Source organism: Dreissena polymorpha, chromosome 2 (assembly GCF_020536995.1).
Source record: "Dreissena polymorpha isolate Duluth1 chromosome 2, UMN_Dpol_1.0, whole genome shotgun sequence".
In the NCBI taxonomy this organism is placed as follows: domain Eukaryota; kingdom Metazoa; phylum Mollusca; class Bivalvia; order Myida; family Dreissenidae; genus Dreissena; species Dreissena polymorpha.
Window position 1 is genome coordinate 20937403 of NC_068356.1, and position 27574 is coordinate 20964976.

Sequence of the window (27574 nt, forward strand, 5' to 3'; positions counted from 1 at the left end):
TTTTGTATTTGTAAACTTTATTTTTCGAAATGTTTACGAAATATTTGTTGATCTTGAGTGTTTATGCCTATGGGGCTTTAAGCCAAACCCAATTTAAGCTTGTTACATAAGGGTTTACTTGAAAATTAACAAATGGTGCGATCTGGATCAGAGGTTTAAAAAGCTTTCAGGGATGAACAAAAGTTTTGACGAGGAAACACGCAAATAGTATAAACGAATAACATGCGTGAAATAAATCATGAAATCATTAGGAAAAGTCATGGTTAAACAAATGATGTACATATAAGTTCAACAAGCTTAACAGTTAACATTCAGCAGTAATGCGCATGTTAAACTTGCATGGTTGAAAATCTTATTTTAACATTCACAATTCACAAAAATCAAATATGAGAATTAGAATGTCAATAATTTCTGAGCTAATATGTTTGTTATATATGGAACAAAGCAACACATCTAATTATACTACACAATTGTGTTCACGATGCTTCTTGCAGCTATTAATTGCAAACAACTTTCACATCACATATACGTCATAGCAAGAGAAAAGAAGCAAGATAAAATAATCAATGTTCGAGTTTCTTCTGCAAAAATATCAAACGACCCACATCACAAACGCAACAAAGTTCAAAATGCAAATCCTGCTTGTTCGGTTTTCTCATCCAGTTCTTCAGCTCAAGCTGCTTAAGAATACTCGTCAGTACTTCATTATTACTCGTCAGTACTTCATTATTACTCGTCAGTACTTCATTATTACTCGTCAGTACTTCATTATTACTCGTCAGTATTCATTATTACTCGTCAGTACTTCATTATTACTCGTCAGTACTTCAGTATTACTCGTCAGTATTCATTATTACTCGTCAGTACTTCATTATTACTCGTCAGTACTTCATTATTACTCGTCAGTACTTCAATATTAAATGCTCCATATCGTGGTTTAAAAGAACGATAAAAGAATCACTGTTAGGAATTCCTCTGGTTGTGCAATGTTAGAATCCATATGCATTTTGTGTATGTTCATAATTCAAGCTTTTGGATCAATTAGACAACAACAAACAACCACTAAATAAACATTCTTTAATATTTCTGTCTGTTTAATTGCAAAATATATTGACCATGTAGCTTTACTGAGAATTGCCTAAATAATGTACTGTATATCCCTTTTCTAATTGTGACCCACTACGAGCACTAACATTAAAAACATAATACTTTAATAACAACTAAACAGTATGTTTAAATTAACATCACTTTACTACAGTTAAGGCTTTTTACACTGCCAAAATATAATCAAAATCTTACAAAATGCTTAATTTAAAGGCATGAAATTTATCATTGCAAACGTTCGGTATCATGTTGAAATAAGGATAACAACATGACATGTCAAAACAACAAGATAATTATGCACAGATAAAGACAAAACATTAACTTGCTAAAACATACGCTTTACACTGAAACAAAACAAACACTAAAATCAACACGTTACACAGATATGTCCAACTCTGATACTGTTATAAGACTGATTCCATTAAGCCAGTGATATTTACATGTTATATATTCTAGAATAATCATCCAAAGGCACTTGATTATACATGCTATGTTTTCTAGTGATTTCATTAGACTTTGATAAAATAAACTATCAATGATATAAACAGGGATATTAAGTTACACAAACTACTGTTACATACTTCAATTCAACATATTACATAAATGCATAACTAATGTCATTTCTAAAGGGTTAAAAACTTAACCGGTTAATAGATTTTGCATTCCAAGCATTAACATTTTTTTTTGCTATTAAACGCAAACCATTTATTAAGTGTAATTGTCCATAAAAAAGCTTTCAAATCAATGCTTGGCACAAGGCTTATATTTTCGTTGAATACCTTTAAATTGCAATAATATTTTTTATAATAGAAAATAATAACAAATGTATGTATAATTGTTATAATAAAATAGAGATTCTTCAACATGATATTATAAATTTTGTAAAGCATATTATAAATTTTGTAAAGCATTTAACTAGACATAAATATTAAAACAATTTAAACCTAACAATATGGTAAAGATTTTATCATTTCAAGTGTATAAACGTTTGCTAAAGACAAATAAAATCTGCAAAATCAAGTAAGCTGGTTATATCTCTGAATATAAATGGTACAAGCCAGCCTGTACGAAAAATGTGCAAATATTAGCAGTCATGCAAAACGCATGTGTAAGCTTGGTAAATATTGAACTGAAAGACGACACATATGCACAAGACAAAATAAAGTAACTAACGAACATGAAGACACATTTTAAAATTGAAAATTGTAAAGGATTTTGTATGAATAACCAATCAAATCACAAAGGAAATAAATAATGGATTACACAGTCTTACTACCTCATACATGTACATACGCGGAACAAAACATATACCATAACATCAAATTTGAAGGTACAACCATAACATCAAATTTGATGGTACAATCATATGAAATAGAGAGCCATTGAGCAGGGTCTTTGGCCACTTATGTCATATGCCTTTACAATAAATTGTGCAGATATTATTCTTCTGAAACCACACGAAATACTATTACAAAATTGTACCTCATAAATAAAACATACCATAAAATATCGGTGTTTTGAATTATCTAGTCATCACTTTTAATAAAAATTGCATACTAAAAAACACACACAAATGATTGCTATCACAATCTTGACAAAGTCAACAACATTACATAGAGGATATTTGTTGGATTCGGTGGATTATCAATATTAATTTACACGTGATCATAGAAAATAATATTTTCACCAGTTGCGCAGCCACAAGTGAAAATATATTTTTTCTATGATCACGAGTGATTTAAAATCAATATTCCACCAAATTCAACACATTTTCTTTTTATTTTTATGCTTTTTTTACACAGTTTATATACATTGTTAAAGAGTTTAACTAAAGAATTGCGCTGGGATAATGACGTCATTTCGTCAAAAAATGACGTCATTTCACAGTTAACAGTGAAAATTATCAATAATTTTCACTGATAATGTTCACTACTTGAAACAGTGAAATTATCAGTTTTAATTCATTGATTTTTCTCTATAAACCACCGGATAGCATAAAATAAATGTATGTTGATAATCTATGGTAGTGACTTATTACATCATGAAATTTCAGACAAGTCTGATATGGCGTGGTAAAGGCCTGGCTTGCCTATATTGTATTAACTATACCACTTAAAATTGTTCAAAAAAGTTCCTACATAAAAATATAAAACACTGCAAATATTACTTATTCATTGTACAGCACAATATAACAATACGACAACTTGATAAAGTAAACATGGATCGATGTGCATTGCACATTTTACTTAGGAAATAGTTATGGAGAAATTATGGATAAACTAATTTTACTACACATTTAATCAATGAACTATTAAAGCAAAAAAAATGTCACTTGTCATAAGATTAAACATAAAACAAGAGATGTGTTTGTCAGAAACACAATGCCTCCTTCTGCGCTGCTTTGAAGCTATATATTTTACCTTTGACCATGAAGGATAACTTTGACCTTTCACCACTCAAAATGTGCAGCTCCATGAGATACACGTGAATGCCATATATCAAGTTGCTATCTGAAGCGACATAGAAGTTATGAGCATTTTTCGAAAACCTTAACACGAAACCTACACGCAAAGTGTGATGGAAAGACAGACGGACAGATGGATCACTATATGCCCTCCTTTGGGGGCATACAAATAGTTCATTTCATCAATTTAAACACACAGACATGCAATCATACATTTTCAAAATTATCACAAGCAGTGGACTTCTTAAAAAGTGAGTCTTCGATTAAACTTTGGCTGAGTTAATCAATAAAATCAGTCAGGAGTATATACAAATTGCATTACAAAATGTAAATTACAAGTTTAAAGCACTAATCAACTATATTATCATACATTCAAAAAGAAATGTATACACAACACAGAATAAACACAACAAGTTAATGGATTTATATAAATATTTTGAGCACAATAATGTACAAAAAGCTAAAAACACATATTTAGAGTATAAAGAGACGATTAAGAAACAAAAACACCACTAACACATGACAGGTATAATATATATAAAAAAGAGTTTGGTGAGCATTTGGTTTGCAAACAGATGGTTAAAAGAATGAATAATTATCTTTTATTCATATATTGCAGATAAAAATATATTAGAAAATAATTGAACACACGTACCTTAGGTTTATGGGCTCGGGTTAAAAAAAAATTGAAATAAGGTTAGTAAAACTTATCTAGTTAATTCAAATAAAATTATAATGAAAACAGCATTATATGTATTTTGATATTCAAAAGTTTCTTTCTAAGTTGTGTTATTTGTTTAAATTTACAAAAACAAAGACGAGAATTATGGCAAAACCACAAAACCAGAATTTAAAACTCAAATATATTAATTTAAATATTTGTGCAACGCCAAGCTAGGTCTCCATGCAAACAACCTTCTCACAAAATTTCAGTGCAATAACTCCATCAAAGCTCACGTCATAATCAACTGAATGTTTAATGTATAATTGTTTTACTTAATTTTATGTTGGTATAAATTCATATGCAGTAAATACTGAACTCAAGGTTAAAGATCATTGACATTCCTGATGATAATTTGATGTAAGCAATATAAGCACTGAAGACCACTTCATGTAGGAAACAAATAAATAGAACAGATTTAACCCTTTTAAAGATCTGCAACATTGATCTCCTTGATGAAGATGACTTATTGTTATTTCATTGCAGTCAGTGAACTGCTCAAAGAAAGTATTTCTATTTGTGCAGTGGGTAAGCAAATACTAAAATTGGTAAAATGGCAGATAAAGACACCTGTTTTCATTGTCTTAAAGTTGTGATATCATTGTTGTGAAATGTTTTAATCCTGATTTTCGCTTCAAACATTTATTTCTGTGCAAGATTTGCATTTAAACTAAAGATATTTATAGGAAACCATTTCTCTATTTTCAGTAAAGTAACCTTGACCTTGTCCTGACTGTGCCAAAATTCAATACCTAGCCAGGTTTGTGGGTTATCTACCCAATTGTCAGTACAACTCAAGTCATTGAGAGTAAGCCTTTTTTCTATTTTTACAAAGCGAGTTTGAACTTAGTCCAACAACGCCCAATTTCAAACCCATGCAATGTCTCCATGCAAGCTTGCTATATCCTCAGTTTTATCAAGATTGGTTGATGCAATATAAAGTTATGGAATGGAAACCATCTGTTTGCTGTTTGTCTATGTTAGGTTTCAATGAACTTGACCTTGACCAACTGATCCTATAAAAAGCAATTCCATTTTAGGTCTCCATGTTATCAACATCAACACAAAATTTCAGCGCAATATTTCCATCAGAACAACAGTTATTAAGCATAAATAGTTGTTATATTGCCAGAACAAACATTTTAAACATGTTTTCATTTTTGTTCATCTTAATGTTAATATGATAAGAATAATAAAACAAAGTTTGCAGTAAGTAAAAACTTTCACTTGCAGAAGACTGTTTTTCCCAAAAAGAAACCCATTGCATTCACAAAGAGTTTTTGTTTTATACATGTTTGGACGTATTTGGTTAAATTGTTCTGCAAAAGTATCACCCTTACTGAATATACAATTGTTTAATTATCTAAATAATTATTTTACTCAATATATTTACACCAGAAGTTAATGTTGTTTGTGGCATTGAATAATACAGATACAATTAAAAGATATTTATCCTGCTTTATACATTAAAATGAAAATAAAAACTTTAAAACTTAATACACTTTAAACACTAGCAACATTAATAATGGATTAAAAAAACAACTAGACTGAAATCTTCACAATATGAAATCTTTAAAAATATATTATAAAATAGATAAAAGCCTACATGTACATTTTTTAATTATTGCATTTAACAATATGAGCAGCGTCTTGCAAAATGGGTTTTATGCAATATGTGGCCAGTGTACCACCAATACAGCTGCACATGAGGTACGCAGGTGCTACCCAGTCTGGTACAAGCAAGGTGGTGGTCTCATGTGGCCAGTGTACCACCAATACAGCCTGCACATACAGTACGCAGCTGCTACCCAGTCTGGTACAAGCAAGGTGGTGGTCTCATGAGGCTACCCAGTCTGGTACAAGCAAGGTGGTGGTCTCATGAGGCTACCCAGTCTGGTACAAGCAAGGTGGTGGTCTCATGAGGCTACCCAGTCTGGTACAAGCAAGGTGGTGGTCTCATGAGGCTACCCAGTCTGGTACAAGCAAGGTGGTGGTCTCATGAGGCTACCCAGTCTGGTACAAGCAAGGTGGTGGTGTCATGAGGCTACCCTGTCTGGTACAAGCAAGGTGGTGGTCTCATGTGGCAAGTGTACCACCAATACAGCCTGCACATTAGGTACGCAGGTGCTACCCAGTCTGGTACAAGCAAGGTGGTGGTCTCATGAGGCTACCCAGTCTGGTACAAGCAAGGTGGTGGTCTCATGACCCAGTCTGGCACAAGCAAGGTGGTGGTCTCATGACCCAGTCTGGCACAAGCAAGGTGGTGGTCTCATGACCCAGTCTGGCACATGCAAGGTGGTGGTCTCATGACCCAGTCTGGCACAAGCAAGGTGGTGGTCTTATGACCCAGTATGGCACAAGCAAGGTGGTGGTCTCATGACCCAGTCTGGCACAAGCAAGGTGGTGGTCTCATGACCCAGTCTGGCACAAGCAAGGTGGTGGTCTCATCCAATCTGGTACAAGCAATGTGGTGGTCTCATGACCCAGTCTGGCACAAGCAAGGTGGTGGTCTCATGACCCAGTCTGGCACAAGCAAGGTGGTGGTCTCATGACCCAGTCTGGCACAAGCAAGGTGGTGGTCTCATGACCCAGTCTGGCAAAAGCAAGGTGGTGGTCTCATTACCCAGTCTGGTACAAGCAAGGTGGTGGTCTCATCCAGTCTGGTACAAGCAAGGTGGTGGTTTCATGAGCGAACTTCCCAGTCTGATACAAGCAAGGTGGTGGTCTCATGAGCGGACTACCCAGTCTGGTACAAGCAAGGTGGTGGTCTCATGAGCGAGTTTCTACCCAGTCTGGTACAAGCAAGGTGGTGGTCTCATGAGGCTACCCTGTCTGGTACAAGCAAGGTGGTGGTCTCATGAGGCTACCCAGTCTGGTACAAGCAAGGTGGTGGTCTCATGAGGCTACCCAGTCTGGTACAAGCAAGGTGGTGGTCTCATGAGGCTACCCAGTCTGGTACAAGCAAGGTGGTGGTCTCATGTGGCCAGTGTACCACCAATACAGCCTGCACATTAGGTATGCAGGTGCTACCCAGTCTGGCACAAGCAAGGTGGTGGTCTCATGAGGCTACCCAGTCTGGTACAAGCAAGGTAGTGGTCTCATGACCCAGTCTGGCACAAGCAAGGTGGTGGTCTCATGACCCAGTCTAGCACAAGCAAGGTGGTGGTCTCATGACCCAGTCTGGCACAAGCAAGGTGGTGGTCTCATGACCCAGTCTGGCACAAGCAAGGTGGTGGTCTCATGACCCAGTCTGGCACAAGCAAGGTGGTGGTCTCATGACCCAGTCTGGCACAAGCAAGGTGGTGGTATCATGACCCAGTCTGGCACAAGCAAGGTGGTGGTCTCAGCCAGTCTGGTACAAGCAAGGTGGTGGTCTCATGACCCAGTCTGGTACAAGCAAGGTGGTGGTCTCATGACCCAGTCTGGCACAAGCAAGGTGGTGGTCTCATTACCCAGTCTGGCGCAAGCAAGGTGGTGGTCTCATGACCCAGTCTGGTACAAGCAAGGTGGTGGTCTCATCCAGTCTGGTACAAGCAAGGTGGTGGTCTCATGAGCGGACTACCCAGTCTGGTACAAGCAAGGTGGTGGTCTCATGAGCGGACTACCCAGTCTGGTAGAAGCAAGGTGGTGGTCTCATGAGCGAGGTGCTACCCAGTCTGGTACAAGCAAGGTGGTGGTCTCATGAGCGGACATCATGATCTCCATCAGAGTATTTGGATGCAGAAGAACACCTGGAGCTTCACTGTTAGAATACGCTCTAAGGTCCATTTTAGCAAAACACAGGTCACATGGCAGCAAACAAGTATTGTAGGATGGGAGAAACTTGGAATAATCAAAAAAGAGGCAGCCATGTACCTTTTTCTTGTAAAGAAAATAGTAAATTGATAAAATACAGGCCTACAAACATCTATACATTCCTTATGAACTACAACTGCCAAAAGTAGGGACAAAAATTATACTTAACAGGAAAAAGTTGAATATCGAAGACAACATGGGGAGTGTATGCATTGATTTGATAACAGAAATTACAAACACAGCTTGTAAAAGTATATAACTGGTTTGAATGTTTAAATTTATATTTTGCATTACTTTTTTATATATCTTTTAATCTATATTGATACAACGGACAAAAGAGCAATATACATTGGATCAAATCCCTTGAAAAACAATTGTATAAAAATAGAAATCATTGCACAAAGACTATTATGCAAACAGATACCCATTCACAAACAACACAAGACAAACAAAAATCACTGGAGAAATAAATGTAGACAAACACAAAGGCAGCTACAATCTGTGTGTCTGCAACCAGTCAGTAATGTTGAATAACAGTCCCCTAGAAGTGAGTAACTTGATCCTCCATATTCAACTCACCATGACTCGTTCTGAGAACTGTCAGGACGTCTTGTCGATCATACTGCTGCAAAAATTCTGACAGACTGTCCCGGCAGAAGGTAGGGCAGTTTACCTGCCCATGACAACCACTCTGTCTCATCCAATAGGCAATGATGACCTTGGCAGCCAGTTCTCTATATGTGTAGCAAAAATGTTCTATTATGCTGATGTCTGATATGGTCAGACCTGCAAATAGATAGAACATCAACTTAACAAAAGGATTATTCTGGCAACACTATTTATATGACAGTAAAGTTGGACATAAACATAAACAAATACAACAATACTGTGTTCATGTTATTTTTTACATCATCAGGCAACTTTATACTTGGCTGAATGAGAAATTAGAACAATTTTTGAAGATGACAAATACATCCACAATTGCTCATTTCAAGTAATTGAAATGTAGAGCATTAGTAAAATCACAAAATGTGGTTCTTTGATACCAATTGATCACACACAAAGACAATAAGCCTCATGTTGATTTATTCAATCAATTGCCTAAGTTCACAGGTGCATAACTAGGCAACAAATAAGCGTGCCATGCACAAAAAATAACATATTGCAGTTGTATAAAATATAAATACTTCTATAAAGTTTTGTTTTGATACATATATAAATGTTTGCAACACAAAGTACCATGATGTTAGTATCTTAAAAAAACCTATGCAGGGGTATAACTATTTGAATTGTTTATGCGATGAAAATGAAATCTGTCTGTGTAAGCAAGTTTTAAATTCACTCTGAATATTCCAAATACTAACATGAAATAACAGCTATTTTATTAAGAGCAGAAGAACTTCCTATTTTTCTTATTTATGACTAAAAATTGTAACTAGAGCTTTGTCACATGCCGCATTGACACAGAATATTTTGCATGTTGTCTTCACAAAAAACAGCGGACACCATGCTCAATGTTTAAAACGCACTAAGTGATCCCCTGACCTAGTTTTTGACCCAGCATGGCCAATGTTTGAACTTGACCTACACATCATCTAGATAAAACTTCTGACCAAGTGTGGTGAAGATCGGATGAAAACTACTTGAATTAGAGAGCGGACACCATGCTCAATGTTTCAAACGCACTAAGTGACCCCGTGACCTAGTTTTTGACCTGGCATGACCCATATTCGAACTTGACCTAGACATCAACTAGATACAATATCTGACCAAGTTTGGTGAAGATCGGATGAAAACTACTTGAATTAGAGAGCAGACACTTAATACGGACCGACCGACAAGCTCAGTCCTATATATCCCCCTAAACTTTGTTTGTGGGTGTATAATAAACTTATGCAATATTTACAACGGAAAAGAAACTAATTAACCTCATGCTATTACATACCCACATATTCTGCAAGAACACGCCAGTTATTTTCCGCAGGGTACAGGCTAAGCAGAGTCTGTATCTGCATCAGCTGATGTGCTGAAAGGTCAAGAGAGTTACGAATCTGTTCAAACATCGCCATCCCTGACTGTGTCTCCTGCAGTATCAGCTGGAGTGTGAAACACAACTGAAATAGACAGGGAATTAGAACTAAATTTGACAGATGAATAGACCTGAATAGACAGGGAAACAGACATAAAGGGGACTAGAATTGAATAGACAAAGGAAAATGCCTGAAATAGGAGGAAACAAATTGCAAAAATAAGGGCTCTTTTCACAGATTTTGGCATGCATTGAAGCTTGTTATTAAATGCTGTAAATTGATAAATGTAAACATTGGAACTTAAAAGCAGCAGTAAATTTTTTAATAAAATTAAAGAAAAAAAAGGATTCCTCAACTGGGCTTGAACTGCTGAACCTTGGCGTGAAAGACTTAAACTTAAACCACTTGGCCTTCCTTCTCATACAGGGAGATATGTATTTTATACTTTACATAAGCAATTATCATAGGGTAAAAAAAAATTGTAACAGAACTATCCAAATTATTAAATTGTTTCGCGTTATAAAGCTTCTTAATTTTCAGGGTTTTTTTAATCGGTGCCATTTAAAATCTGCTCAACTGCATAATTTTGTTTTTTGTTTTTGACATGACAATATTAATACACGTGCAATCATGTTTGCCAATTTGTATTTGTTCAATGCTCATATGTCATGTTGAAATGTGACTTGACTGCATATCTGACTGACCTCACTCTGTGTCCAGTAATGATCATCCTCTTCAGTTGCCTGAGGGTCCCTAACGAGTTTCACAGGAGTTTCCACTTCAGTGTTCGGCCGAATATTCATCAATCTGAAACACAAACAGAAAACATTTGGCTGGTGCTACAGAGAGTAAGATAATTAAGTTATTTCAGATTACTATAGATTCACAATAATATGGGGGAGCTTATTCAGTTTACAAAATGTTCTCAAATTTAACAGTGGTCAAACATAACATGTTTATCTAGTTTAGTGTCTTAATATAAGTTCATAAACATTTTCTAATGCTCTTGTTAATGACAATTTTTGACAATTTTTTAATGTTCTCTATAATTGCATACAAATTGAGCTCTCATATCTTGCGTGATAAATTAGTGTATGCATACCATGCACAGATAAATACAAAATAAGAGGTCTATGAATCGCACAGGAGTAGTGTTTAACTGTTTAAATAAGAACATTTCAGAATCCTAAACTGTAGTTACTTGACAGGAAAACATGCGTACCAATATCAGGTTAAACCAATGGCAAGTACTGAGTCAAATAGCTGACATTGCAAAAATTAACAAAGAACACGACTCACTTGCAATACTTAATGTCTTTCTTCCTTTCCTTAAAGTCTTTGTCAAACCAATGTTGATGATTTTCCAAGAGATTCATGTCCACATCTGTCAGCTCATGGCTAATCCGTTTTTGCCGTTTAATTTTTTTGCTCATTCGACCATATGACACGAGTCCCAGGTTGTAGTAGAAATGGTAATACATGAAAACTGAGTCATCATGTATGCTACTCCTTGAAGACAGTTCCTGAGCAACATTCACATAGAAATGGGGACTTGTGTCACCTGTTAAGTCCACAAAACTCCGAGAACGTAAAAGTCCTTGCCTTTCAAAAAGTTTAGGCACAGTTTCACCATCATCGCTGTCATGAAAACTTTTCAATTGTGATGGCATTATGAAAATGCCGTGTGGTTGTGAATTGGATGTACAGGGAGGCGGGAGAGGTAATAACGATCCTTCCTCTTTGGACAAAAACGTTGGTCTATATAACAAATTATCTTGAATATTGATACTGTTTATATCAAAGTCGTCTCTCACAAGACCGTCTAAATTTAGCAATGAGATGGTAGGGCGTGCACCTCTCCCTGGGTCAGAGAGTCCCCACGCACATGATGTGGGTGAGGTTTGGTCTGTTGTCATGGAAACGTTTTTCACAGCACCAGGAAGGTCTAATTTGTTGGGAACATTCAAAGGTTTAACTTTGCTTACATTCTCCTCTCTACTGTTCATCAACTTCCCATCATTGTTAGCAACCTGCATGTTAGGCCCTCTGGCAACCAGACTTGTGTCAGAATGGTGTATAGTAACCACCCCAGTGCTGTCACTTCTAGACACGCTTCCATTTGTGTGAGTAGTACCTAAAAATGTATGATGAGGGGAGGGAAGTGGTTCGTTGTCATTCCACAAACTCACAACATGGCCATTACTACTGGTAGAGGTACCAGAGTTGTTATTGTCAAAAGAGTGAGGAATGATCATATTGCTGTCAGATGTTCCAAGAGTAAAGCTGGCACTGAGTTCGCTGTGAAAGATGTTCAAATGGGACGAGGGCTCTTGCACAGAAACTATGGAGTGGTCAATCATGTCTCGAAAGCTCTTCTCTACAACAGCGCAATTGGCAGTCTGGAATTCTAGCTTCTTGGCCAAAGAGAAGTCTGAAAAAGAGGTGGCATAATATTTCACAGGTATGTTTGTATAAATTATATCTTAAACATGTATGTTTGCACTATCATATTATTTAACATTATTCATTATTTACCTCAATAAGTATGTACATTATTACAAATTTTATAGTTCTTTTAAGTGCATAAGCACTGTTCAATGGTTATATAATGCGAGTACATGGAGATTTTTGCAGAATTGTATAGAAATGGTTTACAATAGATAACCATTATTTTAAAGCAATTTGCTGTTTAAGAAAAGAAGATAAATACAGTTATTTACTACATAAGTCTATATAAGTCATGTGACCCTTGGGACTGGGCCAGTTTTGACCGCAGGGGCATGATTCGAATAATCTTTGTGGAGAACCACTAGATGATGATGCACACTCCAAATATTAAACCTCTGTGACTTGTGGTTTTAAGATAGCATTTTCTTTTAACCATTTGCATGCTGGGAAATTTGTTGTCTGCTAAAATGTCATCTGCTGTATTTTTAAAATTAGCATTTTCTTTGATTTTTTTTCACAGAATACTATCAGAATAGCAAACAGTTTGGATCCTGATGAGACGCAATGATCTGTGCCATGTCCATGCAGCTCCATGAGAAACACATGCATGCAAAATATCAAGATGCGATCTTCAATATTGCAAATGTTATGACCAAGGTTAAGTTTTTGGACACACAATAACAGACAGACAGGCCAAAAACAATATACCCCCCGATCATTCGATCCAGGCATAAAAACATTTGTATATAAATCATTTGGGGGTGGCCAGTTTTGACCCCAGAGGCATGATTTGAACAATATTTGTACAGGACCTATATATGCTGCTTCATACTATATATCAAAGTTCTGGAAATTGCAGATTCAGAAATGAATATTATTTTTAAGAGTTTACTAAATGAATCCAGATTAATTGTCTGATCTCTAGGATGTGACCATTTTCCTGATGTGTGGCTAGTGTGGAAATTACTATAAATATCACAACACATAAAGTTGATGCAACATACAGTTACGCCTTGATATGGCAATCTTAGCTTACCCTTTGGTTCACATCATCATCCTTGGGTTTACAATATGTCTTATTACTCTATTAGGGGTGCAGATCTTCATAGATTATATTATGCCAGCGCACAATGGCTAGATATTTAGAAAGAACATGAATTTCGGGACACTATCTTAAACTTTCATTCCATATTGCATATACCATATGATTTTCAAATGTTAAAAAAAATAGTCAAATACCATAACTGCATATCACAACTAGTCTGAACTGTGTTTTGCTTAGAAAAGTGGCTGTAAACATTGAAAGCTTATGGAGGTAAACATTTTAAAAATTACAAATTCAAGGAAAGATTTATATGGTAGAGAAACAGTTCATAAATATTTAAATTCTATTTAACAACAAGGTTGAATATACAACCATTAAAATTTACTTAAAATAAAAAAAAAAATACTAAAAGCATTTAAGTTATTTTGTTGTTATATTGAATGCTAACATCATTAAAAAAATATTAATGCTAAAATTCCTTTATTTAAGACAAGCTTAAAGGAATTGTGTAAGGCCATCTTTATCAGGTAGAACACACTTTCAGTTTGGTACTATGTGTTTGAGGGACCTGTTCACGTTTTAGTAAATTGACACAATTAAAAACCATTGTTTCAGATTGGCAAATTTTTGTTGAAGTTATGATATTTATGAAGAAACAATAATGATGAACATTTTTAAATTACCATTCTTTAAAATAACTATAATATGCTTTTTTGTTGATTTAAAAACCTGAAATTATAAAGGTTTGTGATGCGAAACGATTGAATAATTTTGTTAGTTCTGTTGTTTTCGTTTTATTTTGTGACACTACGAGGATTGCTTATATAAAGTGTAAAATACGTCACACATTGCATGAGCACGGATGGCTGAGTGGTCTTAGCGGAAGACTTTTACTCCAGGGGTCAGTGGTTCGAGCCCAGCTTTGGATTACTTTTTTCTTTCCTTAATTTTATTCTTGTTTTTTACTGGAGCTGTTTAGATGTAATATTTACATTTATCAATATAAAGTATTAAATGCCAAACTTAAATACATGCCAAAATCTGTGAAAAGGTCCCTTTAAAAATGGCCGAACAGACAGATTAAGAGACACAGGCCACAAACCCACTTCGTTGAGATGCTGCATAAGACTTGTCCTGGACTGTGATGGTGACTGTCATGACTGCTTCATTGGAGGTGACGGCTATAAGGCTCGAGTAGAAAGGATGGAAGTGCAGTATGTGGTAGTTGACCATGACCACAAAGGCGAACTTGGTAAGGCAGAGGTACATCCTCTCGCCTGAGTACATGCTGTCAGGCTGCACTGAACGCACCGGCCAGTGCTTCAACTCCTCTATGGATGAAAAAGAACTTCATATGAATGCACAAGAGATATTAATGTAATAATTTTAAAGCATGTATTGGACATGAAATTAAATGATGATTTATTTAAGATAATTAGTTAGTTATTTAAAACACCAGTCTCTAAAATCATTGAACTTGTAACACAATAAACATGTTTACCTTTCATCGTAACACAATAAACATGTTTACCTTTCATGTTAAGTCAAAATTTCAATGTTATTCTTTTTATTATAGGCCCCTTATCAAAATGAAATTTCGACATTTTCTGATATAGCATTCAAGATTATCCAGAATGAAGTAAAGAATTATTTTAGATTATTAAGGCCTTATTATCAGAAGACAGTAATAAAACGTTTTAAATGATATTGATGTTAACTTTAGTGGCACTGACAATTTATTTTCATTACATTGATTTAATATGGCTTGCTATGATCATGCCTACATTTATTGTCAGTTTTTTGGTCATCTATTTCAATTTTAGATTTTTGTTGTGAAGCCCAACCTTAACAAGAGCACCGCCTTGCGGGTGCAGACTGCTCATCTATTCTGTTTAAAGGTGAAGGGACCTATCTCAATTTCAATCACAAAGAAGGGGGGGGGGGGGTGGAGTGGGGTGTTTAGTGTGGGGGTAATGGTCATTTATTACATTATCTTCCAAAAATGCAAAAAAAAATGAAAAAAAAAAAAAATTGGGGGGGGGGGGGGGATTCTTGGGTGGGATTCTTGGGTGGGATGGTTGGACGGTATTTAAAAAATAAAATAATACAAAAAAATATTTGTGTTTTTTAACCATGTTTCAAACAAAATATATTTGTGTTTTTTAACCATGTCTCCAAAAAAATATTCGGGGAGAGGGGTTGGGGGGGTATAGTGTTAGGGTGTGGTGGTCATCTATTAGATGATAGATTAGATTTTTGATATGATATGATGATTTAAAAAAAAAAAAAACTTTTGGGGGGGATTGGGGGAGGGATGGGGGGGGGGGGGGGGGGGGTGGCGTTGGGATGGTTTGGGTGGAGTCTATTGTGGTATTTCAGGTAAGAGTTGTTTTGTCAAAGTATCAATCAAATCTAATCATATATAAAGAAGTTATGGCAATTTTAGCAATATTTAATAATTTGACCCTGAGAGTCAAGGTCATTCAAAGGCCAAGGTAAAATTCAACTTGCCAGGTACAGTACCCTCAGGATAGCATGAAAGTATTTGAAGTTTTTGAAAGCAATAGCCTTGCTACTTTAGAAGTAAAGTGGATCTAAACATAAATTTTAACCATATATTCAAAGTTACTAAGTCAAAAAAGGGCCATAATTCCGTAAAAATGACAACCAGAGTTATGCAACTTGTCCTTTACTGTCCCCTTATGATAGTGTTCCAAGTATGAAAGCAATATCTATGATACTTTAGGGGTAAAGTGGACCAAAACACAAAACTTAACCAAATTTTCAATTTTCTAAGTATAAAGGGCCAATAATTCCATCAAAATCCCAGTCATATAACTTTGCCTGCACAGTCACCTTATGATTGTTAGTAAGTGTTGCAAGTATGAAAGCAATAGTTTTGATACTTTAGGAATAAAATGTACCTAAACACAAAACTTAATCAAAGTATAAAAAGGGCACATAATTCTGTCAAAATGCACGCCAGAGTTATCTAACTTTGCCTGTCCAGTCCCTCATGATAGTAGTAAGTAAGAGTACCAAGTTTGAATGCAATAGCATTGATACTTTATGAGAAAAGTGGACCTAAACGCAAAACTTAACCGGACGCCGATGCCAAGGTGATGACAATAGCTCATAATTAAAAAAAAAAATAGATGAGCTAAAGATCAATGACAAAAAAGGAAAACAGATTTAAAATGAAACTGAAAATCTATCTTAGTATGTTTGTATTACTGTGAAAATTATTAAGTTGAATTTTTAAACTGTTCTCAAAGTTATTTAGACATGAGTATTAGTAAACAAAAATAAGAATCTGTTAAGTTACAATTTAAGTTAAGTAGCAGTAACAAGTTAAGTTATAAGAACAAACTACTTATTTTTACAATAATTTGAGCTTTGCTATTTATTTACTTAACTTCAATTATACAGTCAAGCATGATCTGCAAATTAAAACAACAGATATTTTCCAAATATAAAATCTCATATTAGCAACAAAATTATTTAAAACTTGAAATACAAACACACCTGGTTTAGCAACATGCTGATGTATACACAGTCGTAACTTGTTGAGAGTCATTGCAGAGTTGATGTTTCCTGGCTGTAGTAAGGGTATCTTGACACACTTGGCCTCCGCACCAACACCTAAAATATAAACACCTATTTGTGATCATGTTTGTTATATATGAGTTTCATGCTTTGTTTATTCATTTAGACTGCTTTTCCCTACTTAACAAAATGTTTAGCCCTTTGAGAGCGATTAATGACTCACCATTCATGGGCTGGTCTGACCACTCAAAGTAAACTGACAAATGAAATGAAGATGCTGATGATGTTACCAAGGACATCCATTGTGATGAAAATGATGTTCATGACATAACTATGTTACCAAGGACAACCATTGTGATGAAAATGATGCTCATGACATAACTAACGATTATTAATTGATGATAATGATGGTGAGGATGATTACAAAAATTATAAATGTGATAAAGGGTTATAACAATGTTGACTAAAATGAAGTTACCTCCAGCAGAACAAATCAGAATAAACAGCCGTGTATAAACTAGTGAGGGGAAATAATTCCTATTGAAGCACTGGCAGACAGAGTTCTTCTTTAAATTTTCTTGAATTTCTTCCATTCTCATCAGGCACAACTCCTGCTTTGTAAATTCCAACTGTAGATGCTCCTTATGAGAAACTCCCCTTATGTCAAGGTTGAACACTGGAACAAATGAAAGTAAATAATACATTCTAACAAGAGCACCGCCTTGCGGGTGCAGACCGCTCATCTATTTTTCTTTTTAAAGGTGTAGGGACCTATCTCAATTTCAATCACAAAGGAGGGAAGGGTGGAGTGGAGAGGGGGGTATAGTGTGAGGGTGTGGTCATTTATTACATTATCTTCCAAAAATGCAAAAAAAATGCAAAAAAAAATATTTTTTTGGGGGGGGGATTCTTGGTTGGACGGTATTTCAAAAATAAAATAATAATAATAAATATTTGTGTTTTTTAACCATGTTTGAAAAAAAACCAAGAGATGTGCATGTCAGAAACACAATGCCCCCTATTGCGCTGTTTTTTTTGTTGTTGTTTTTTTTTACCTTTGACCTTGAAGGATAACCTTGACCTTGAACTTCCGTCACTCAAAATGTGCAGCTTTATGAGAACCCCGCTTTGCAATATATATTTTTTTTACCTTTGACCTTGACCTTGAAGGATGACCTTGACCTTGAACTTCCACCACTCAAAATGTGCAGCTACATGATAACGCCGCTTTGAATATTTATTTTTTACCTTTGACCTTGAAGGATGACCTTGACCATGAAGAATGACATTGCCCTTGAACTTCCACCACTCAAAATGTGCAGCTTCATGGGAACGCCGCTTTGAAATTTTTTATTTTCTTTTTGACCTTTGACCTTGAAGGATGACCTTGACCTTGAAGGATGACCTCGACCTTGAACTTCTACCACTAAAAATGTGCAGCTTCATGAGAACGACGCTTTGAAATTTAATTAAAAAAAATTACCTTGAAGGATGACCTTGACCTTGAACTTCCACCACTCAAAATGTGCAGCTTAATGATAATGCCGCCTTGTTTTTTTTTTTTGGACCTTTGACCTTAAGGATGACCTTGACCTTGAAGGATGACCTTGACCTTCCATCACTCAAAATGTGCAGCTTCATGATAACGCCGCTTTGAATTTTTTTTTTTATCCTTTGAACTTGAAGGATGACCTTGACCTTGAAGTATGACATTGACCTTGAACTTCCACCACTCAAAATGAGCAGCTTCATGAGAACGCCGCTTTTATTTTTTATTTTTTACCTTTGACCTTGAAGGATTACCTTGGCCTTGAAGGATTACCTTGACCTTGAACTTCCACCACTAAAAATGTGCAGCTTCATGAGAACGCTGCTTTGATTTTTTTTTCTACCTTGAAGGATGACCTTGACCTTGAACTTCCACCACTCAAAATGTGCAGCTTCATGAGAAACACATGCATGCCAAATATCAAGTTGCTATCTTCAATATAAAAAAGTTATGGCCAATGTTAAAGTTTTCGGACGGACAGACGCCATATATTTGACATTTGACCTTGAAGGATGAACTTGACCTTCACCTTTCACCACATAAAATGTTCAGCTCCATTAAATTCACATGCATGCCAAATATCAGGTTGCTATCTTCAATGTTGAAAAAGTTATGGCCAATGTTAAAGTTTTCGGACGGACAGACGCCATAAATTTGACATTTGACCTTGAAGGATGACCTTGACTTTTCACCACTCAAAATGTGCAGCTCCATGAGATACACATGCATGCCTAATATCAAGTTGTTATCTTCAATATTGAAAAAGTTATGGCCAATGTTAAAGTTTTATTCGGACAGACGGACAGACTGACTGACATACTGACACACTGACATATTGACGGACAGTTCAACTGCTATATGCCACCCTACCGGAGGAATAAAAATTATTTTTTGGGGTTAGGGAGTGGGGGGGATTCAGGGGGGCGTGGGGGATGGTTTTGGTGGAGTCTATTGTGGTATGTCAGGTAAGAGTTGTTTTGTCAAAGTATCAATCAAATCTAATTATAAATAAAGAAGTTATAGCAATTTTAGCAAAATTAAATCATTTGACCTTGAGAGTCAAGGTCATTCAAAGGTCAAGGTGAAATTCAACTTGCCAGGTACAGTACCCTCATGATAGCATGAAAGTATTTGTTTGAAAGCCTTGATACTTTAGAAGTAAAGTGGATCTAAACACAAAATGTAACCATATATTCAAAGTTACTAAGTCAAAAAAGGGCCATAATTCCGTAAAAATGACAACAAGAGTTATGCAACTTGTCCTTTACTGTCCCCTTATGATAGTTTCCGAGTTTTCCAAGTATGAAAGCAATATCTATGATACTTTAGGAGTTAAGTGGACCAAAACACAAAACTTAACCAAATTTTCAAGTATAAAGGGCACATAATTCTGTCAAAATGCCAGTCAGATTTACATAACTTTGCCTTCACAGTCCCCTTATGATAGTTAGTAAGTGTTGCAAGTATGAAAGCAATAGCTTTGTTACTTAAGGAATAAAATGGACCTAAACACAAAACTTCACCAAAATTTTCAATTTTCTAAGTATAAAACGGGCACATAATTCTGTCAAAATGCAAGCCAGAGTTATCTAACTTTGCCTGCCCAGTCCCCTCATGATTGTTAGTAAGTGTCCCAAGTTTGAATGCAATAGCAATGATTTTTTATGAGAAAAAATGGACCTAAACGCAAAACTTAACCGGACGCCGACTCCGACGCCAAGGTGATGACAATAGCTCAAAAAATAGATAAGCTTATAAATTACATTATAATAAAATAAATTTAAAAACAAGTTGTTATAATTCTTTTTTCTCTTACAAATATGTTCAAGTTGTAATTAAACATCCAGTAACTTACATTTCAACATAACTAATTTGGTATAAAAACACACTTCAGGAAAGTCTTTTTTCAATATACTATAACATATTTTACCTATTTTCCCATCTGACCTGCAACACATTTTCAGCTGCACCCTTATCTAAAAATATAATAATAATAATAATATTATTATTATTATTATTAACAATCATAATAATAATTAAGATGAAAATGATAAAATGATCATGATGAAATTACATTTTAGGGACAGAATGGCTGATTGTTTTTTCAGAAAAGATGAAAGGACTTACAATGCAGTGTACAAATCATACATATATCTATTCATGCATTTGTGTGATTATTGAAGACTTTTAGAATAATGAATTCAAAGCTATCTTAAAAGGTGCCCGCTACCTCCTTGGTTGGACTTGTGATATAGAATTTGTAAGTCTAACTTTATGTTTCTAATGCAGGCGCTATCATTTTGGATTTTATTAATTTATCGATGCATTGAGTGACCCAGATTCAAACTCATCCTAGATATTGTCTGTATAGACATTTGGACCAAGTTTCATCAAGATTGGATTAACAAACTAGCCTCTTATGCTGTAAAGAGCAAACTAGCCTCTTATGTTGTAAAGAGCAAACTAGCCTCTTATGTTGTAAAGAGCTAAAAGTTGAAGACTCACAAAGACAGACACTGGACATTAACTGACCACTGAACCACACCATGAGCACTACCGGTAAATGCTCAGGTAAGCTAAAAAAGCAATAAAATAAAAAATGGCACTAGACCTTACTTTCTTCATTTTTCTTTTGATTTGTTCATAAACAATATCGTCGAAGAGCACTTTATCTGGAGGCAGTACCTCCAGTAGGTCTGACATTTCCATCATGGTGACTTGTTACTGGCATTGAGCTTCACCGCAAACTACCAGCCAGATCATAAGGCACCTTAAGAACAAGAAAAGCATTCAATATCATTTCCTGATGTCATTAATACTGTGTATTATCATTTGTTATGCACACAAAATACTTTAAGCCTGCCATGATAGCCCAAAAGCTAATGCCTAAGCTCAATTATTCTACTATTTAAAAGGCTCAATTATTCTACTATTTAAAAGCCTTTAGTGTTTAAACTTGTGACCTGATTTTTATCCCATGTGACAGAGTTTCGAACTAGGCCAAGATTTTATATTGGTCTAAGGCTAGAATCTTCTGCCCAAGTGTCATTAAAACAAACTCTTGAGAGTTCACAAGGTAAATGTTTATATGTATATATGATGGACACAATGCAATGTTGTTTCTTGATTTCTTTAAGAAATAAATCAGTAAAAAATGATTTAGTTTGAAAACAATTGAGTCAAGTTATATTAACTCATGAATAATGACAAATTGTAAAGCATCAAGCTTCCTTTGCAGCCATCGATAAACAATAGACATATTGTTTATTTGTCTTCAATATGGTAATGGCATAATGTACTACAGATTATGGAATGTTTTATTGCAATAAACCGATTGGTTGGCAAGATCAAAAAGATTTTAATATTCAAGTATATAGCAAGTTATGGTCGTTTCGTGCCACTACCAGTTCATGCCACTGATATTTCTGTTGAAAAGGGGTAGCGTTTCGACCCACTGTAATATATAGCCGGGTAGGTGTGAATAATACTGTGTAGGTGTGAATCAAAAAGGGAAACTTTTGCACCTGTACTGGCCACCTCTGTGCCATGTAAAAACAACATTGTTTAATTTCAAGATTATTTATTCAGGTTAAATGTATTCTACATGCGATTTTTCATAATTTAAGATTTATTTTTAAATATAATAATTTAACAAAATGTATTTCAGTTTAAAGCGGGTATATACGATTTTTTATGTGTTTAATTGTAATATATTGATAAAATATGTTACGATAACACAAAATAGGCAAGAACAATTATACATTAAAGACGAATTTCATAAAATGCAGCAAAGACAAATTAGCGCCCCGAGCCGATTGTGACGTACATATTTTTCTACAATAACCGAAGCATTCGTCTTTGTATTATATGTAGGATCGGAGTTAGTGTTCGTGTGTCATATGAATAGATATCGTTGCTGGAATTCAAATAAACCGTTAAACTTAGTTTAGATTCACATCGTACACGTATGGTATACATGCTGGCGAATTCGACTGTACAGCCGTTTTCAATTTCAGAATTAAATATCTGGCTTATTTTGCATTTTTCGACATATGTTCTTCTTAATGTTTATTTTAATTTATATTGAAATAGATATATAATCAGTTTTTTACACATTTTATATAAATTCATAAATATTTGACAAAATCTTATATACCCGCTTTAAGATATATTTTAAAGTTGTCATATTTATAATATATAGTACATTAACAATATCGATATGGAATACATAAATAAAATAAAACATTATCACGCCACAAGATATATTTCATTTTAAGATTTTTTAAACATTTGTACACATATATACACAATATATACAGCCTCTAAAACTTTTCCCTGATTTTCCAAATGTCTCCCTGTTTCAGAAAAAAGGAGAAGTCACTTCTCCCTATTTTTAAGGTTAGGGTAGTCCCTGCTTATACACATAGCAAATATAGTACACTACATGTTTTTTTCTTCAGATTTCACAAAATATATTTCATTTTAAGATTTATTTAACATTTTGTACACAAATATATACAAACAATGAAAGGGGCAAACACATTCTTCTTTAAACGTTCCCAAACTTCTGCACGCGCCTAGACTTCCTTGGACAGGCCAGGATTCGCGGGATGAGTATGCCCACCCAACGACGCAGTGAAGATGTCACCGAACTGCTTAACGTTCGCGTAACATAGTTAATTAGTTTACTAAATGACCATTAAAGGCCTGGGTCGCTAATTAATTGTTTGCACGTTGCTACTATAACATTGGAATGCCTTTAGCGGCACATGCCGCTAATTAATAGTTTGTGAGTTGCTAGTAAAATATAAGCTTTTCTAAAAGTAAATGACCAACATTTTATTATTTCTTTATTGAAAATAAATTGTATTATTGTTCATTCATGCTTTCTAATTATTTTTAAATGCAATACATATACATGATGCATAAAATAAAACACTTCATGTTTTATATTTATTGGACATAATGCACATGGTGTCTAAAATAAAAATAAGAGATGAATATTAATAACTGAAACACAAAAACGGCAAAATAAACAAGAAAATATAATTACAAGGGCTGTTTGTTAAACATGCATGCCCCTTTATATGGGCTGTCAGTTGTAGTGGCAGCAATTGTGTGAATATGTTTTTTGTCACTGTGACCTTGACCTTTGACCTAATGTAAGTTATCATCTGAAAACCATTGTACTATTTCGAGTCACTGTGACCTTGACCTTTGACCTAGTGACCTGAAAATCAATAGGGGTCATCTGCCTGTCATGATCAAGGAGGGAGTAAGAGGGGGGTATAATGTGGGGTGTGGTAATTAATGAGATGTTTAAAAAAAAAAATGGGGGGGGGGGCGGGGGTGGGGGGAGGTAGGGGGGGGGGTGAGAGGGGGGGTATAATGTGGTGTGTGGTAATTTCTTAGATGTTTAAAAAAAAAAATTGGGGGGGGGGTGGGGGACGGGGGGTATAATGTGGGGTGTGGTAATTTATTAGATGTTTAAAAAAAAATTGCGGGGGGTAGGGGGTGGGGGGTGGGGGAGTGAGAGGGGGGTATAATGTGGTGTGTGGAAATTTATTAGATGTAAAAAAAAAAAAATGGGGGGAGTTGGGGGGTGGGGGGGGGTAGGGGGGGGTGGGGTTGAGAGGGGGTATAATGTGGGGTGTGGTAATTTATAAGATGTTTAAAAAAAAATTGATGGGGGTGGGGGGGGGGTTGGGGGGTGGGGGGGTGAGAGGGGGGTCTAATGTGGGGTGGGGTAATTTATTAGTTGTTTAAAAAAATATTTATTTTTTTTTTTGGGGGGGGGGGGGGTGGGGGGGTGGGTTAGGGGGGTGGGGGGATGAGAGGGGGTGGTATAATGTGAGGTGTGGTAAGTTATTTGGTGTTTAAAAAAAAATGGGGGGGGTGGGGGTGGGGGGGTAGGGGGGAGTGAGAGGGGGGTATAATGTGGTGTGTGGTTAATTTATTAGATGTTTAAAAAAAATGGGGGGTGGGGGGTGGGGGGTCAGGGGGTGGGGGGTCGGGGTTGGGGGGTCGGGGGGGTGAGAGGGGGGTATAATGTGGGGTATGGTAATTTATAAGATGTTTTAAAAAAAAATTGGGGGGTGGGGGGTAGGGGGGGTGGGGGATGAGAGGGGGTTATAATGTGGGGTGTGGTAATTTATTAGATGTTTAAAAAAAAAAATTGGGGGGTGGGGGTGGGGGGTGGGGGGGTAGGGGGGTGGGGGTGACAAGGGGGGAAAATGTGGGGTGTTGTAATTTATAAGATGTTTAAAAAAAAAATTGAGGGGGTGGGGGGGTAGGGGGACTGGGGGGTGGGGGTGAGAGGGGGGTATAATGTGGGGTGTGGTAATTAATTAGATGTTTTAAAAAAAATGGGGGGGGTGGGGGGTAGGGGGGGTAGGGGGGAGTGAGAGGGGGGTATAATGTTATCATAAAAAATAACAAATGATCTCACACTGACATGAACAAATATCCTCTATTTATTAAACATGAAATTTAAACTTATTGCATTTGTTTCCCCTGTATATAAGGAAGATATAATAGTGTATTACCTCCCCTGTCCTGCTTATATTTATATCAATCAACAAAATTAAACATTAACACAATATTTATTATACAAAATATACAAAAAATCTCATATTGTGATAATATTTTTACTGATCCACTTTATTTTACTTAAAGGATGATGTTTCATTGGACTGATAATTATAGATTTAGGATAACAGACCAGTTGCTTCAGTTATATTGTTCAGAGTTCGCCCTGTTGGCTGCGTATGCGTTCTTGAGTTATCATCCAAAAACCATTTTACTATTTCGGGTCACAGTGACCTTGACCTTTGACCTAGTGACCTCAAAATCAAGAGGGGTCATCTGCGAGTCATGATCAATGTACCTATGAAGTTTCATGATCGTAGGCCCAAGCGTTCTTGAGTTATCATCCGGAAACCACCTGGTGGACAGACCGACAGACCGACCGACATGAGCAAAGCAATATACCCCCTCTTCTTCGAAGGGGGGCATAATAATTGTTAACACTATTGTAATTTGCTACATCAATATACACCCCATTATGATTCACACCTATACGGTATTATTCCCCATTCTGGCTATATATTATCAGTGGGACAAAACGACCAATCCCTTCCAGCTCCTTCCTACACAAATATCAGTGGCACGAACTGGTAGTGGCACTAAACGACCATCACCCGTATATAGCTCTATTTTATAAGCACCAGGCTTTGCTTAAAATATATTGTTGTAATTGTTGTTTGAAGATTATTTCAATGCCACTTCATGAATTCCAGTGTCATCTAGTCTGAATAGTACAGTCAAGTTACCATTAAAGGATCAGTAGCGTAATAAAGTTGTTCTGGTGAAAAGCAATAAAAGTTTTGAGACTTCTTTTACACCAGCTTGATAAAATAGTACCTTTGCTTACTGTTTCAGCCCATATTCTTATTTTTAAGCGCAGGCAAAATTTATTTGTGATACCTTTTTTTGCCTCAGAATTCATGCATTAACAGATCAGTTGTAGCCATAATGGATTACATGATTGAAACCGTTTAGGAGGGCATCTAACACGCTATGTGAACTGTTGAAACATGAATTGTGTTGTTTACAATGACCAAGTTACATTGCCAGTTATAAATTATATTCATTGTTTTTGTTATTAATTGTTTTCTATATGTTATCTTGTATCTACACTTTACGCATGACGTTCTTGTGTGAATTATCTGTTGAAAATCCTAAATAGATCGAAAAGATATGGGCATCTTATAAACCATTTTAATTGTTTTAATCATATCTAATCATCGATATTGAACATGGAACATAAATAAAACATTAAGATTGAGATCATTTATTAAAAGAATCAACAAGATTTGCATATATTTTAATATAATATTTTATCAATACGCATATGATCACACTTGATCCGTTATTGCCCTTATACTTCATTTCATTTAAGGTGTTTCAAGATCTTTAACAGGAATCAAAACTGAAATAGACTTTTGCAGGCAGAAAGACTACTAAATGGCCTTTAAATTAATGTGAGAACTTCTTACTTTCCATCAGAGTTATAGCATGTGGCTGCAAATAATGTTCAACCGCTCACACTGTTCCAAAATGAAAAAGCTCTAATTGAGAATGAATTTAATTTGATGTTCTTCTTGCACTTTGGTGTTTGGAGTTTCAATGAATGACCACGCAAATCATTTTGTGAAAAAGAGAACAGTTTGTCCCATTTCAGACTGTCAATATTGTGCATGGCTTTGAACACTTGTATCATATCAGCTCTATCACGTCTATACTCCAAGGTGACAAGACCAAGTTCCTTCAATCTCTTAGTGTAAGGAAGGTGAAACAAGTTTGGCACAATTTTGGTAGCTCTTCCAGAATATCTTCAATTTTCTTAATATGTTTTTTCAATTGTGGAGACCATAGTTTTACACTAGATCCATATTCCAATGTAGGTCGAACAAGCGATTTGTATAAATGATTAAACATGTCCTTGTCAAGATATTCAAATGTTCGGTGTATCAATCCTAGAATTCTTTGTGCTTTAAATGTGATATTAGAAATATGTTGATCAAAATTGGGCTTATTATCAAAATTAATTCCCAATTCTTTCTCATTTGTCACAGATTCAACTTAAACAAAATTTCCATCCTTCTCCCTCATAGAGTATCTTAACACTTCTTCATGGTGCAGCAATTGTTTCTCGCTCTCAATCAATGACAATAAGCCAATTGATTGGGTAGAAGTAATTTCTTCCTGAAAACCCTATCTTAACGACGATTAAGTTATTTAAATTGACTGTACTTGGAAAAATATCTTACCTGTTTTTATTTACCTGTATACATACATGTTTAACTTGTCT

General features: G+C 35.6%; 1 protein-coding gene across 1 annotated transcript; it reads right to left on the reverse strand.

Annotated features, from left to right (window-relative positions):
* Nucleotides 1-27574, reverse strand: LOC127866169 (uncharacterized). The gene is made up of 10 exons (XM_052406582.1): nt 27534-27574; nt 21319-21472; nt 20633-20678; nt 17632-17829; nt 17133-17249; nt 14714-14938; nt 11414-12545; nt 10819-10921; nt 10030-10198; nt 1-8870 (listed from the first exon to the last, which is right to left on the reverse strand). Exons 2-10 carry the CDS (start codon nt 21412-21414, stop codon nt 8626-8628), a joined length of 2331 nt encoding a protein of 776 aa, XP_052262542.1. The 5' UTR covers nt 21415-21472; nt 27534-27574; the 3' UTR covers nt 1-8625.

Bases quoted from the DNA above. Each gene is read 5' to 3' on its own strand.
- LOC127866169 (XM_052406582.1), bottom strand. From the start codon at position 21,414: ATGATGGAAATGTCAGACCTACTGGAGGTACTGCCTCCAGATAAAGTG. The intron at 20,679-21,318 runs GTAAGGTCTAGT...TTATATTTTTAG, and splicing joins TCAAAAGAAAAATGAAGAAA to ATAAGGGTGCAGCTGAAAAT. The intron at 8,871-10,029 runs GTATGTAATAGC...ATCTATTTGCAG, and splicing joins TGTTCTTGCAGAATATGTGG to GTCTGACCATATCAGACATC.